This window comes from Camelina sativa, chromosome 18 (assembly GCF_000633955.1).
Source record: "Camelina sativa cultivar DH55 chromosome 18, Cs, whole genome shotgun sequence".
Lineage (NCBI taxonomy): Eukaryota > Viridiplantae > Streptophyta > Magnoliopsida > Brassicales > Brassicaceae > Camelina > Camelina sativa.
This window is the reverse complement of record NC_025702.1, coordinates 11,278,849-11,290,572: the sequence shown is the minus strand read 5'-3', so window position 1 is coordinate 11,290,572 and position 11,724 is coordinate 11,278,849. Positions and strand designations below refer to the sequence as shown.

At 37.1% G+C, this 11,724-nt stretch overlaps 4 protein-coding genes and 1 long non-coding RNA gene across 5 annotated transcripts in view; 3 read left to right on the top strand and 2 right to left on the bottom strand.

Annotated features, from left to right (window-relative positions):
* The window catches only part of LOC104763364 (ubiquinol-cytochrome-c reductase complex assembly factor 1-like), a 2,233-nt gene extending 790 nt beyond the window's left edge, over positions 1-1,443 (top strand). Inside the window, exons 2-7 of the mRNA XM_010486744.1 lie at positions 4-166; positions 258-424; positions 522-646; positions 793-853; positions 951-999; positions 1,176-1,443. Of these exons, the coding sequence (XP_010485046.1) occupies positions 4-166; positions 258-424; positions 522-646; positions 793-853; positions 951-999; positions 1,176-1,237 (627 nt within the window). The 3' untranslated portion in view covers positions 1,238-1,443. The remainder of the gene's footprint in view (positions 1-3; positions 167-257; positions 425-521; positions 647-792; positions 854-950; positions 1,000-1,175) is intronic.
* Positions 2,425-3,310, bottom strand: LOC104761120 (oleosin 14.9 kDa-like). Its single transcript, XM_010484153.2, has 2 exons — positions 2,909-3,310; positions 2,425-2,788 (listed from the first exon to the last, which is right to left on the bottom strand). The coding sequence occupies exons 1-2, from the start codon at positions 3,208-3,210 to the stop codon at positions 2,659-2,661; spliced, it is 432 nt and encodes a 143-aa protein (XP_010482455.1). The 5' UTR covers positions 3,211-3,310; the 3' UTR covers positions 2,425-2,658.
* Positions 6,359-7,477, top strand: LOC104761117 (ethylene-responsive transcription factor ERF105-like). The gene has a single exon (XM_010484151.2). It carries the CDS (start codon positions 6,632-6,634, stop codon positions 7,316-7,318), a length of 687 nt encoding a protein of 228 aa, XP_010482453.1. The 5' UTR covers positions 6,359-6,631; the 3' UTR covers positions 7,319-7,477.
* Positions 7,681-9,511, top strand: LOC104761118 (ethylene-responsive transcription factor ERF105-like). Its single transcript, XM_010484152.2, has one exon. It carries the CDS (start codon positions 8,620-8,622, stop codon positions 9,298-9,300), a length of 681 nt encoding a protein of 226 aa, XP_010482454.1. The 5' UTR covers positions 7,681-8,619; the 3' UTR covers positions 9,301-9,511.
* On the bottom strand, positions 11,103-11,724 carry LOC104761119. Its single transcript, XR_763085.2, has 3 exons — positions 11,649-11,724; positions 11,446-11,557; positions 11,103-11,202 (listed from the first exon to the last, which is right to left on the bottom strand). It is a non-coding gene; the product is annotated as an uncharacterized LOC104761119 (long non-coding RNA).

Below are 11,724 nucleotides of genomic sequence, written 5' to 3'. Positions count from 1 at the left end.
CCCAAAGACTCTCCTCTCAGAATTGATGAACCAGACTATGCTGGGATCCGTCGTTTCATACTTAAGATGATGATGTTCTATAGCAAACAGAGCATGTCTATCCGTGGGGCAAACGTGATCTACAAGCGGATCATTGCACAAGTTGACAAACCAGCAATCTATGATGGTACAACAGGACACTGGAGATATGTTTTGTTTAAATTTTGATTTGCAAATAGATTGTTGTTTATATAATCTGGTGATTGTCTTTGCTGCAGTTTTCAACTTGGAGAAAACATTTAAAATTACATTTTCGCTGCTTGTCCTTCATATGTGGCTTGTTTTACGCCGCCTGAAGGAAGATGGACAGGAAGGTGTTGACCTTGGTCAATATGTCTATGAGATCTATAATCATGATGTGGAACTCAGGGTATCTAAAGCTGGGGTACGTGCTACACCTATGCTTTTGTTTTCTACATAAATCTTATTCTCTGTAGATTCCTTATAATTAAGATGGTCTTTGATCTTTCTTGAAATTGCAGGTTAACTTGCTGTTGGCCAAGTGGATGAAGGAGTTGGAGCGGATATTTTATGGAAATGTTGTTGCCTATGACGCCGCGTTACTTCCAGAAGCTAAACCAAATGAACTACAAATCAAATTGTGGAGGTAAAGCTTCAATAATGTTGTGGTCCATGCATTGAACTCGCCGAAAATTACACTGGAAAAGGAAAATTGTCCGGGTTGAATGTATATATTGTGGCAGCTATAGATGAAAGATTTTTCACAGATCGTCTGATGGAATTGGATTGTAGGAACGTATTTTCTGATGATGGAACAACAACACCTGATAACACGGATTTAAAAGCAGCACAGGCATGCTTTTCTCCACTCTATCTCTCTCACCAATACGCACGCACTGACATACAAGTTTAGGCTATGTGTTAAAGTTTTGATTGCTTTTATGTTTCAGGCAATGGCAAGATATGTCCGGAGAGAACTTGGTTCTTTATCTTTAACAGGTGCATACACTAGCCTCCCATTCTCTTATAGTGCTCTATCAATTGCAACATACAAATCAATTTTTGTTTTTTTTGTAAACTGAGAAGCTTTAGTTGGCATACCTCAATTCTGTTTCTCGCACTTGCACTCGAATAGACAAGCCTTGTCTTATATGGTTCTGTTTTGTAATGCACAGATAAAGAGTCCATATTCTCAGGCAATTTCTCATTCACTCCTTTGGAGAGCAAGCCCCTGTGACTTGAATGAAATAGAGGAAGCTGTGGCGCTTTGCGAATCAATCTTTCATTTATTGCTCTCTTTTTATAAGTTTTTATATCCAGCCAATGAAACATACACAAAGAGGAGGATATGCTGGTTGTTAGCATCTAGATGATCATGAAAACACTATGAAAGTCGTCAATAAGATAACTGGAATGGAGCATCTGATTGCATTGGTACTTTAATTGACTTACTAATGCTCAAGATCTTTTACAAAAGGCAAACAGTACTTACTACTACTTCTCTGCGTTTCAGCATGTATAATCTTGTATTTTACAGGTCGTTTTAGTTTTCCATCTTTTTCCGGGTCTTTTGAGTCGAGACAAATATAAGGTTAGCACAACAAATGAATTGTATCGGTTGAAGGAGATCTAAGTTGGTGACTTGTAGTCAGTGTAACCACTAACCAGTGAAATTGTAAAACACAAAATATCTTTTGTCGAAGGAGTTCAACCTCATCATAGCTTTCATATAGAAGAAATGCTCATGAATAAAGATTTAAGCTTTGCGGAAAAGGAGATTACAATTATCATTTGTGAAATTTATGCTGTGCTTATGTTTTTATAGATGCCAAACACAGAAAAAACTTGGGAGATCTTTCTCTCTTTGCTAGTTGCTACTGTCCTTAATGACTTCGCCACATATAATTCACAATCATAGAATAAAGTTTTGGAACAGTGAAGATGAAAGTAGATGATGATGTGACAGATTTTGAAGACTAAAAATGGTATGTTTTGAATTAAGCATTTTAACCGCTCATATAAATGCTTGATTAAGCTTCACTAGTTTGGTAGCAAATGAATATTACTGTTAACAATGGCATGTAGCTTTCAAAGATTGGGCATCTAAGGATCTAACTCCATGACATTTGTAATTGTGTATATATGGGCTATGTATAAAACTGTAATGATATAAGTATTTTTTGACAAGTCACTATTAATATATTCTGTGACAATTTGATTAGCCTTGGTCAAACTCCATAATTAGTAATTTTTGCTATACTATAGTGTTAATGCAATGATTCAGGTTCTGCGTTAATTTTGTATAATCATCTTATTTATAAGTATTTTTCATTTCCCAATATAACCTCCATGATATGAAGATGTCTCATCATGAATAGACTACATATATAACCTTACCTAATATTTGACCAGATGAAGTCGACGTATATAACACCATACTCTCTATATAACAAAACATTTAACTTTTAAGGATCAAAACATTATACTCTGACTCTCACACAACAAAAGTTAAAACTACAAAAAAGGGATTACAGCATACATTGCATGTTATTGTCACACATTTCAACACAAACGTTGGAAAAAAAAAAAAACACAAGACGAGATCAAACAATGAATGACAAATGTAAATGTGGAAATAGTTTTTAATCCTTCAAATTTTTAAGAAGCATGTTGTGCTTGTTGTTGGTGGACTCCAATGTTGTGTTGCCCAAACTTGGTATCCTGCGCTCTGCTCCCCACCTTCATCCGAGCATTATCTATCCTCTCAGATCCTGACCCCGTCATGTGCCTAAATACATTCACCATATTCTCCAATATTTAAATTCTTTATACATACAATGAATATACCGTGCAGAGTAAGCTAGGTTTGAAGCGTAGGTCACATTTTGTGTATCAGTGTAGATTATACCTGTAGAGCCAAGAGAAAGCGGTAATGGCGGCTATGCCAAAGCCACCGGAGGCGAGGAATCCAGTGATGATGAGAGTGACGGTGATTACTGCCGGAACCAAGACGGGGCTAAAGATGACGAGCAACGGAGTAGCTACTGTGAGTGCAATCACTGTTCCGGCGAGTGTTAGGCCGGAGAGGACTAGTAGTGACCCTCCGGCTGTGACCGCGGTTGCTGCCTTCACCATCTGCCTCGCCTTCGGATGGGCTTGGGTACTGTCTCGGCTTATCATCTCGTGATGTGTTCTTGTTTGGTCCGCCATTGATTCTTTTTACGATCGTTCCAAAACAAAAAAAAGCAAAAGAAAATTAACAAAGAGAAATCGTAATGTATTTGGAGTAGTAACTAGCAGCGAGAAAGCTATAAGATATATGAAAGGAGATGAGCGAGAGAGCTGGTGGGGTCGCTTGAGACGTGAACCACGTGTCGAGAGTGTTTTCATGCAGCCGTTGCATGTGTAAATGAGAGTAGAGGATGGTCTGCTTTGAGACACGTACGTTTTGGCCGTTTTGTTAATTATTGAAATATAACACAATTGGACCGGAACATAGACGTTACAATCGGTCCTGGTTGCATATATGGTCTTGAAACACCACTCTATATGAGCAAAGAAAAGTATGTTTGGAATCAATATCCATTAGGCCAAACCAACTAATTCTTACAAAAACTGATGAAATCATATATTCTTACAAAAACCCTGATCATAATTCTACTCTCGAGATATTTCTTGACAATTTCTGTCCTATTTATTTAAATTATTATATAAATCCATCCATATTGCCAGATGGGATGAAATTGAATGTGGAATTGTGTATTGTAACAACCATTACATGATTCCAAAGTCAATGTTTAAAGGTTCATAATAAGTAATTACGAAAATATTTTTGACGCAATCTCTAGAAACTTTTAGATTTATCTGAATTTATGCAAATGGAGTTTACCGCATTTTAATATTGAATTTAAATTACAAGTTCTATAAGCTTTCCAGACACTGTCCACTTTAATTTGGATCTTCATCTCTCATTCAAAATTGACTCGTACGGAGAAAATTAATGAAATAGTTAGGTCTTGTTTGCAGAGAAAACATTCATATGGAACAAAACATATATATCCAACAATTAGAACATGCCTGTTTTCACAATTAATATTTCAATGAATACTCCACGAAGGAGCCAGAAGACCAGAAGAAGGTCCAGAACCATATATCAACATTTGAGATACATATTGCATCATGCTCCCCTTCTATAAATAAAGTGTGCGAAGTTGTCAACTTTTTAAACAACATAAGGTTTAATAGCCATCATCTTTGATTTAATTTCTTCAGATAACATAATAGTGAGAGCAGTGGATTCAAAATTCATCCACACCAATCCTTCCTTGAGGTATTTCTCTCTAATACATTATACATTTTCAAACTGCATATTATATATGTGTATGTTTATTTGACATAGATAGATGTATCTATATATATTATTATTATTTCATATGACGCAGGTGTAAGAGTGAAAGTAATGACTATGATGAAGAGAGTGGTAATAAATATCCCTTTGTGAGTGCTCTGTGTATGAATGGTGGAGATGGAGACAAAAGCTACGCTGCCAACTCTCTTATTCCGGTTCTTTCATCTTCTTTACTTCAAATGATCACTTTCATATATATATCGTTGGTTAGAAGCACCAAAAGAACTCATTACGTTAATATTGCACCAAAAGAACTCATTACACAATTGTGTCAAGAAGTTCTAAAGTAAAAAGGACCCTAAACCCTAAACCCTAAACCCTAAACCCTAAACCCTAAACCTAAAACCTTAGAGCCTATACTCATTTCTCTTTTATTGTTAATTTATTTCAGAGAAGGGTTTTATCAATGATCAAGCCGATCTTGATTAGAAACACAAAGGAAATGGTGACAAACTTGGACTTTCCCACGTGCATTAAAGTAGCTGATTTGGGGTGTTCTTCAGGGCAAAACACGTTTATGGCAATGAGTGAGATCGTTAACACAATCAATGTGTTATGTCGAGAACAGAACCAATATCCGCCTGAGATAGAATGTCGTCTGAACGATCTCCCTGGTAACGACTTCAACACAACTTTCAAGTTCATAACTTTCTTCAACAAGAAGCTCAGAAGCGAGGGATCATGCTTCGTTTCTGGATTCCCTGGTTCCTTTCACTCAAGGCTCTTTCCTCGAAAGAGTCTCCATTTGGTACATTCGATTTATAGTGTTCATTTCCTCTCTAAGGCTTCTATAAACTTCCTCTATATTTTATTCACCTAAAGACATTTAAACGTCCTTAAAACTAAAACAATGGTATCGAAAACTTGTAAGGTTCCCGACGGACTGGAGAAAAACAAGATGAATGCATACATAACAAGTTCAAGTCCCCTAAGTGTATACCAGGCTTACTTGAATCAATTCCAGAGAGATTTTACGACATTTCTTAAAATGCGTTCTGAAGAGATGGTATCTAGTGGACGTATGGTTCTCACATTAATGGGAAGAAACACTCTGGATGATCCTTCGTATAGGGATTGTTGTCATATTTGGACATTGTTATCCAATTCTCTCGGCGACCTAGTCTTCGAGGTATCAAATTATTAGATATTCATATTTGTTAAATTTTTAAACTTATTACTGTATGTATATATATGCTCACAATATTTTGAAACTATATACGATTAATCTGTATGTGATGCGCACCCCGTCCATACTTTCATATAAGTCAATGTTTTCCAACCAACAACACTCTTTTGCTTCTTACATTTCTTTCAGAGGTGTTTCTCAGAATACATATTCAATCGGAACTAGTATCTCCTTCTTTTTTTATTTGCCAACAAGAATATTTGGAGTTCTTTGTTCGTTGTATGATTAACCTAACCCATACCCATACGTGAAATGCTATGAAGCCAAACCTCATAAAACCCTTTGTACGTGGGGACTCATAATTAAATGGACGGAAGTTACAAATCTTGACCATGAATGTGCATGAAGGAATTTCAAACATTTCGTTGTCCAAAATAGGCAAGTTGCTCTATATAATAACTATACTATATTGCTTAGCCGTGAAAGACACAGAAATCAAGTAACCAAACTCAGAATAATTTCAAAGTTCAAACAATTAAACAAAATAATAAGTTTCAAATAATTCGGCCAAAAGAGCTACTACAAGTCTACAACCAGCAAATCATATAATCCAGTGTGCCCAGACGAGAGAATCCAAGGCAGCCATATTTGTCTAAAACAGGCAAGTGGAGGACAAACACATTCGTGCATCCAACTTCTCCAAAATATAAATTACCCATAAAAGTATATAAAAAAGTGTCAAATTTTTATTCAAAACTTCTCTTTAATAATTAATTTGTATCTTAGATATGAAAAAAAAAACCTGGAAGCCGACACTAGCTTCATAATTGATATGGCCCCTCCACAACAAAAAGACAAAGCCTCAAATCCTTTCTTTATCTTAAAATAATAATTTAGAGAGTCCACTTGCCACACTCCAAAACAACAAAAGAACCACACAAGTCAAAATCTTGAAAAAGGATCCTTCCTCTCTCCAACACAAGAAGCTCACTACGAAACCTCTCACTTCCCACCTCTATATAACCTCCAATCACAAAAACTAAAAACCCACATTCAAAACCACAATCGAAAACACAAATAAGACTCCAGCATCATCTATGGCTTCTTCACATCAACAACAACAACAACAACAATTAGAACAACACCAATCAGGTTTAGATCTCATAACCCAACACCTCCTTACCGATTTCCCTTCCTTAGAGACCTTTGTCTCCACCATCTACCACTCCACCACCTCAAGTACCCTAAGCCAACGCAAGCCACCTCTTGCTACCATTGCAGTTCCTACTACTGCACCGGTGGCTCAAGAGGAGGAGGAGCAAAGGCATTACAGAGGCGTCAGGAGACGACTGTGGGGTAAGTATGCGGCTGAGATCAGAGACCCTAGCAAGAAAGGTGTTCGTGTTTGGTTAGGGACTTTTGACTCAGCCATAGAAGCTGCAAGAGGTTATGACAAAGCTGCTTTTAAACTACGAGGAAGCAAAGCTATTCTTAACTTCCCACTCGAAGCAGGCAAGCACGAGGACTTAGGAGACAACAACAAGAGGACTGTGTCTTTGAAAGAAAAGAGGAAGAGACAAGTAACAGGGGACGAAAGCCACCTGAGCAGCCATAAAGCTGTGAAGAGGGAAGAAGTTCAGGCTCAGGCTGATGCTTGTCCATTAACACCGTCAAGTTGGATGGGGTTTTGGGACAAAGCAGACAGTAAAGAGATGGGAATATTCTCCGTGCCTCCTTTATCTCCTTATCCATCTCTTGGATACTCTTCACTAGTGGTTACGTAAACGTCCGAGGATCAAATCTGGAAATATCTTAACATTAGGTGACATTAGCAACTTTAGATTGTGTTAAAAGCTTCTAAGATTAGCTGATTGTAAAAAAAACAATGCTTTTCTATATTCATTCATTCTTCTTAAATGCGAATCTTTCTACCTTTCCTTAAACGAGCACAAAAGTTTAATTAATTTTCTATAGCATGTCTTCCTTTTCCTTAAACGAAAACAAAAGAGTAAGTTCGAACTTACAAGACCTACTAATGACCCCTTCGAACAAAACGATGGCCTCCAAGACTTTGGTCGCTCTGTCTAATAGGGCAGAAACCCACAAACATATGCACTTTGCTTCAACCCTATAAATTTCACCATAGAACAAAAAAATCTCATCAGGTAATAAAGTAGATGCCAAGATATAGTTTGATAACGACTGACCAACTGGTTATTGATGACAGTGAAACAAATTCTTATTTCTTACAAACCGACTCCAAGGGAAGCTGGACCTACCTTCAAGAAAACCAAATGATAAGATATCTACGTTTTGAAGAACTGATCTCATATAGACAGAATTGACTACACACAGAGAATTCCATGGACAAAAATCCCTACAAAGACAAGAAAACTACTTTGGAACCACCGGAATGTTCATATCCTTACAATATACATTGAAACCATTTAACTAAGCTGAAAACATGCTACACAATATCAAACCATGTTGGTATTCAGAAGTTGAAATATCACATAAAAATAAATATACTGCATACACACGTTATACTAAAGAATGAATACAAACATTGAACTGAAGTATAGTACAAAGACAATGAGTCAACAATTTAAGGAAGACCTGAACCAACAAACGTCGAGAAATTGACTAAAACAGGCAAGCCGACAGCCACTCCTGCATCCATCTTTCCAAAATATAATTATACTTTACCCCCTTAAGTTTAAAAAAGTGTCAATTTTTCTTTCAAAATTCTCTAATAAAAACAATTTTAAAATGTGTGTATTGGATATGAAGAAACCTGGAAATAGACACTAGCTTGATGATGATGGCCCCTCACTGATAAAGAAAAATCCACAAAATCCCACCTTTCTTATCTTACAGTTATAATATTTAAAGCCCACTTGCCACACTCAAAAACCAACACTAGAACTAAACAAGTCAAAATAATTGAAAAGAATCCTTCCTCTATCCAACGAAGAAGCTAACTACGAAACCTCTCACTTCCCAATTTTATATAACCCTGCAATCTCATAAACCAAAATCCACAATCGAAACAACGATCAAATAGAAAGAGACTCCAACATCATCTATGGCATCTACACATCAACAACAAGACCAATCAGCTTTAGATCTCATAGCCCAACACCTTCTTACTGATTTCCCTTCCTTAGAGAACTTTGTCTCCAACATCCACCACAGCACCACCTCCTCTCTAAGCCAACGCAAGCCACCTCTTGCCACCATTGCAGTTCCTACTACTGCACCAGTGGCTCAAGGGGATGATCAAAGGCATTACAGAGGCGTGAGGCGAAGACCGTGGGGTAAGTTTGCAGCTGAGATCAGAGACCCAAACAAGAAAGGTGTTCGTGTCTGGTTAGGGACTTTTGACACAGCCATGGAAGCTGCAAGAGGCTACGACAAGGCTGCTTTTAAACTACGAGGAAGTAAAGCCATTCTTAACTTTCCACTCGAAGCAGGCAAGTACAAGGACTTAGAAGACAACAACAACAATAATAAGACTGTATTTTTAAAGGCAAAGAGGAAGAGACAAGTAATGGAGGATGAAAGCCATGGAAGTAACCTGTGTATCCATAAAGCTGTGAAGAGAGAAGAAGCAGAAGTTCAGGCTCAGGCTGAGGCTTGTCCGTTAACGCCGTCAAGTTGGATGGGGTTTTGGGACGGAGAAGACAGTAAGGAGATGACAATATTCACCGTGCCTCCGTTATCTCCTTACCCATCTCTTGGATACCCTCAACTCGTGCTTACGTGAGCTTCTGGATCAAATTGGGAACATTAGGTGACATCAGCAACTTTGGATTACTATCACAAGCAAAACATTCAAAGATGATAATATATAGAGCTTGTTAATCTCAAGGGTTGTATTCAAGATTCCTCAAGTAGTGAACTAGCTTCTAGATTCGTTGATCGTAATTGATTTACTATATTCATTCATTCTTCTTAAATGCAATTCTTTCTACCAATCCTTTAAGAACTCAAGAGGATGATTGATTTCTTATAGAACAAAGAGGAAGCTCAAACTTACAAGATCATGGTAATGAATCCTTTCAACAATATGATGGCCAAACATCCAGGACTTCGGTCGCCATCTAATAGTGCAGACAGTAGACACCCATAAACAGATGCACATTGCTTCAACCCTATAAATTTCACCATAGAACAAATAATTGCATCATTTAACAAACTAGATGGCAGCTTGTTAATAACTGAACCCATTGGTTACTGATGATGCTGAAGTAAATTCTTACAAAACGACTCTAAGAAAAGCTGGACCTACCTTCAAGAGAACCAAAAGATAAAATATCTACATTTCGGAAGATCTGAGCTTGTATAGTACATAGACTGACTACACACAGACGTTTCCATGGCCAATGGAAGGGTCCTATAGAGACAGGAAAACTACTTTGGTTCTACCGGAATTTTCATCTTCTACAATGAAACCATTTTTAACCAAGCAAAAAACATGCTGCAAAACATCAAATAGTGGATTTTCGATCAACAACCAAGTTCCATTCAGATCCCAAATCCTCTCATTCTCTGTTGGACATCTGAAGTGGAAATATTACATAAGAATGAATATTTACATTATACTGAAGAAATACAAAAGGAAATAAGGCAACAACTTAAGGAGGTCTTGAACCTACATACCTGTATTTGTCAGATCATTATCAATGTCCATAATGCAGAGATACAGACTGCCCAAGACACAAAAATTCAGTACGATTAATAAAAAACCCTAAGCCATCTGTTTGTCACCTGCTCCACCTGAGCTTCGGCTTCCAGATGTACGTGATGCTAAAGGTCGTAACATGTTCACATCATACAACAAAACAAGAGTATCTTGATCATTCCAAGTCACTAAATCAAAGGGAACAAACAAAGGGGAATACTGGATATGAGAGAGTATTGATTGCATTTTAGTGCTGCACCCTGACTGTTTAAGACTTTGATTATTAAGTGACACCGCCAACTCAGTAGGTTCTTCTAAATAGAACAAATATACAGGCACACAACTTCCAGAAATTATACTTTCCTTGCATAATATAATACATGATACAATTGAACTGAACAAGCTTTCCTTTGCTGCTAAACCATGTATCAAATACATTGGTCATAATCGACATCTTGCTACCTGAGCAATCACAGAGAAAATGAGATGATTTTTATAGTGTAAACAACTACGTGACATATCTCGTCCGACTGGAAAACTGTTGCTTTACTATGAAACTTGAGTCCTTAGGTATCTTGTCCTAGACTCTTGGGTGATGAAAGTTTTACTGATTTAGGCATGGAAATGATCGATGATATGCTCTATGACATCTGCTCCTTCTATATGCATATCTTCATTTTTAACCTGTAAATGGCATAACACAGGCTATTAGACTAGAAAGTATGTGAAATTCATCCTATCAGAATGAATTAACACTACGATATTGTTCATGCTTAATAACAACAGAAAGATAACTGTCACGAAAAGATGCAATTAAAACCCTTAGCAAGGAGGATAAACAAATGTTATATCTTAGGACACGTGAGGGATGACAGGAGAGAGTGACCTGTATAACATTATGGGCAGCGAACCTCTGCCTGCAACTGTGAAAGCTAACATCAACTTTTTCCCATGATACAGAGGACAGACCTTTGATAATTTCTTCTGCAAAATCGACAAGGAATTATGTCTTAAATACACCATGCTGTTTATTAAAATAAGAAAGCAGAAGCACTACAACTGGTAGACCAACATATAAATTGTTTGTAATAAACACTAATCTTTCTAGCAGCTAATGAGATCTAAGGCATAGAAATTAGAAATAGAAAAAAGGGAAGTGAGCAATAATATCTACAACAAAACTAATAAACGCCTAAACGGTCAGTATATCATCAAGTGCAAGCTAACCTTCTATGTCGTCTGAGTGATTTTCGCCTTCTGGTATGTCCTCAACATCACATGCCTTACAGAGCTCTTCGTAAACAATATGAGGATACTTATCATTCAGAGAATCTTCCCACTGGGTAAACAAGAAATTATTCATTTGTTAGAGAGACCCATCATATCAAAATTCTGAAACCAATGAAGTAATCCAGTAAGAGTCAAATTACCTTAGGCAATTCACTGTCACGTCTAATAGATGCAGTCTTCCAGCCAACGACGCCTATTCAGATCTAGTGAAGGAAA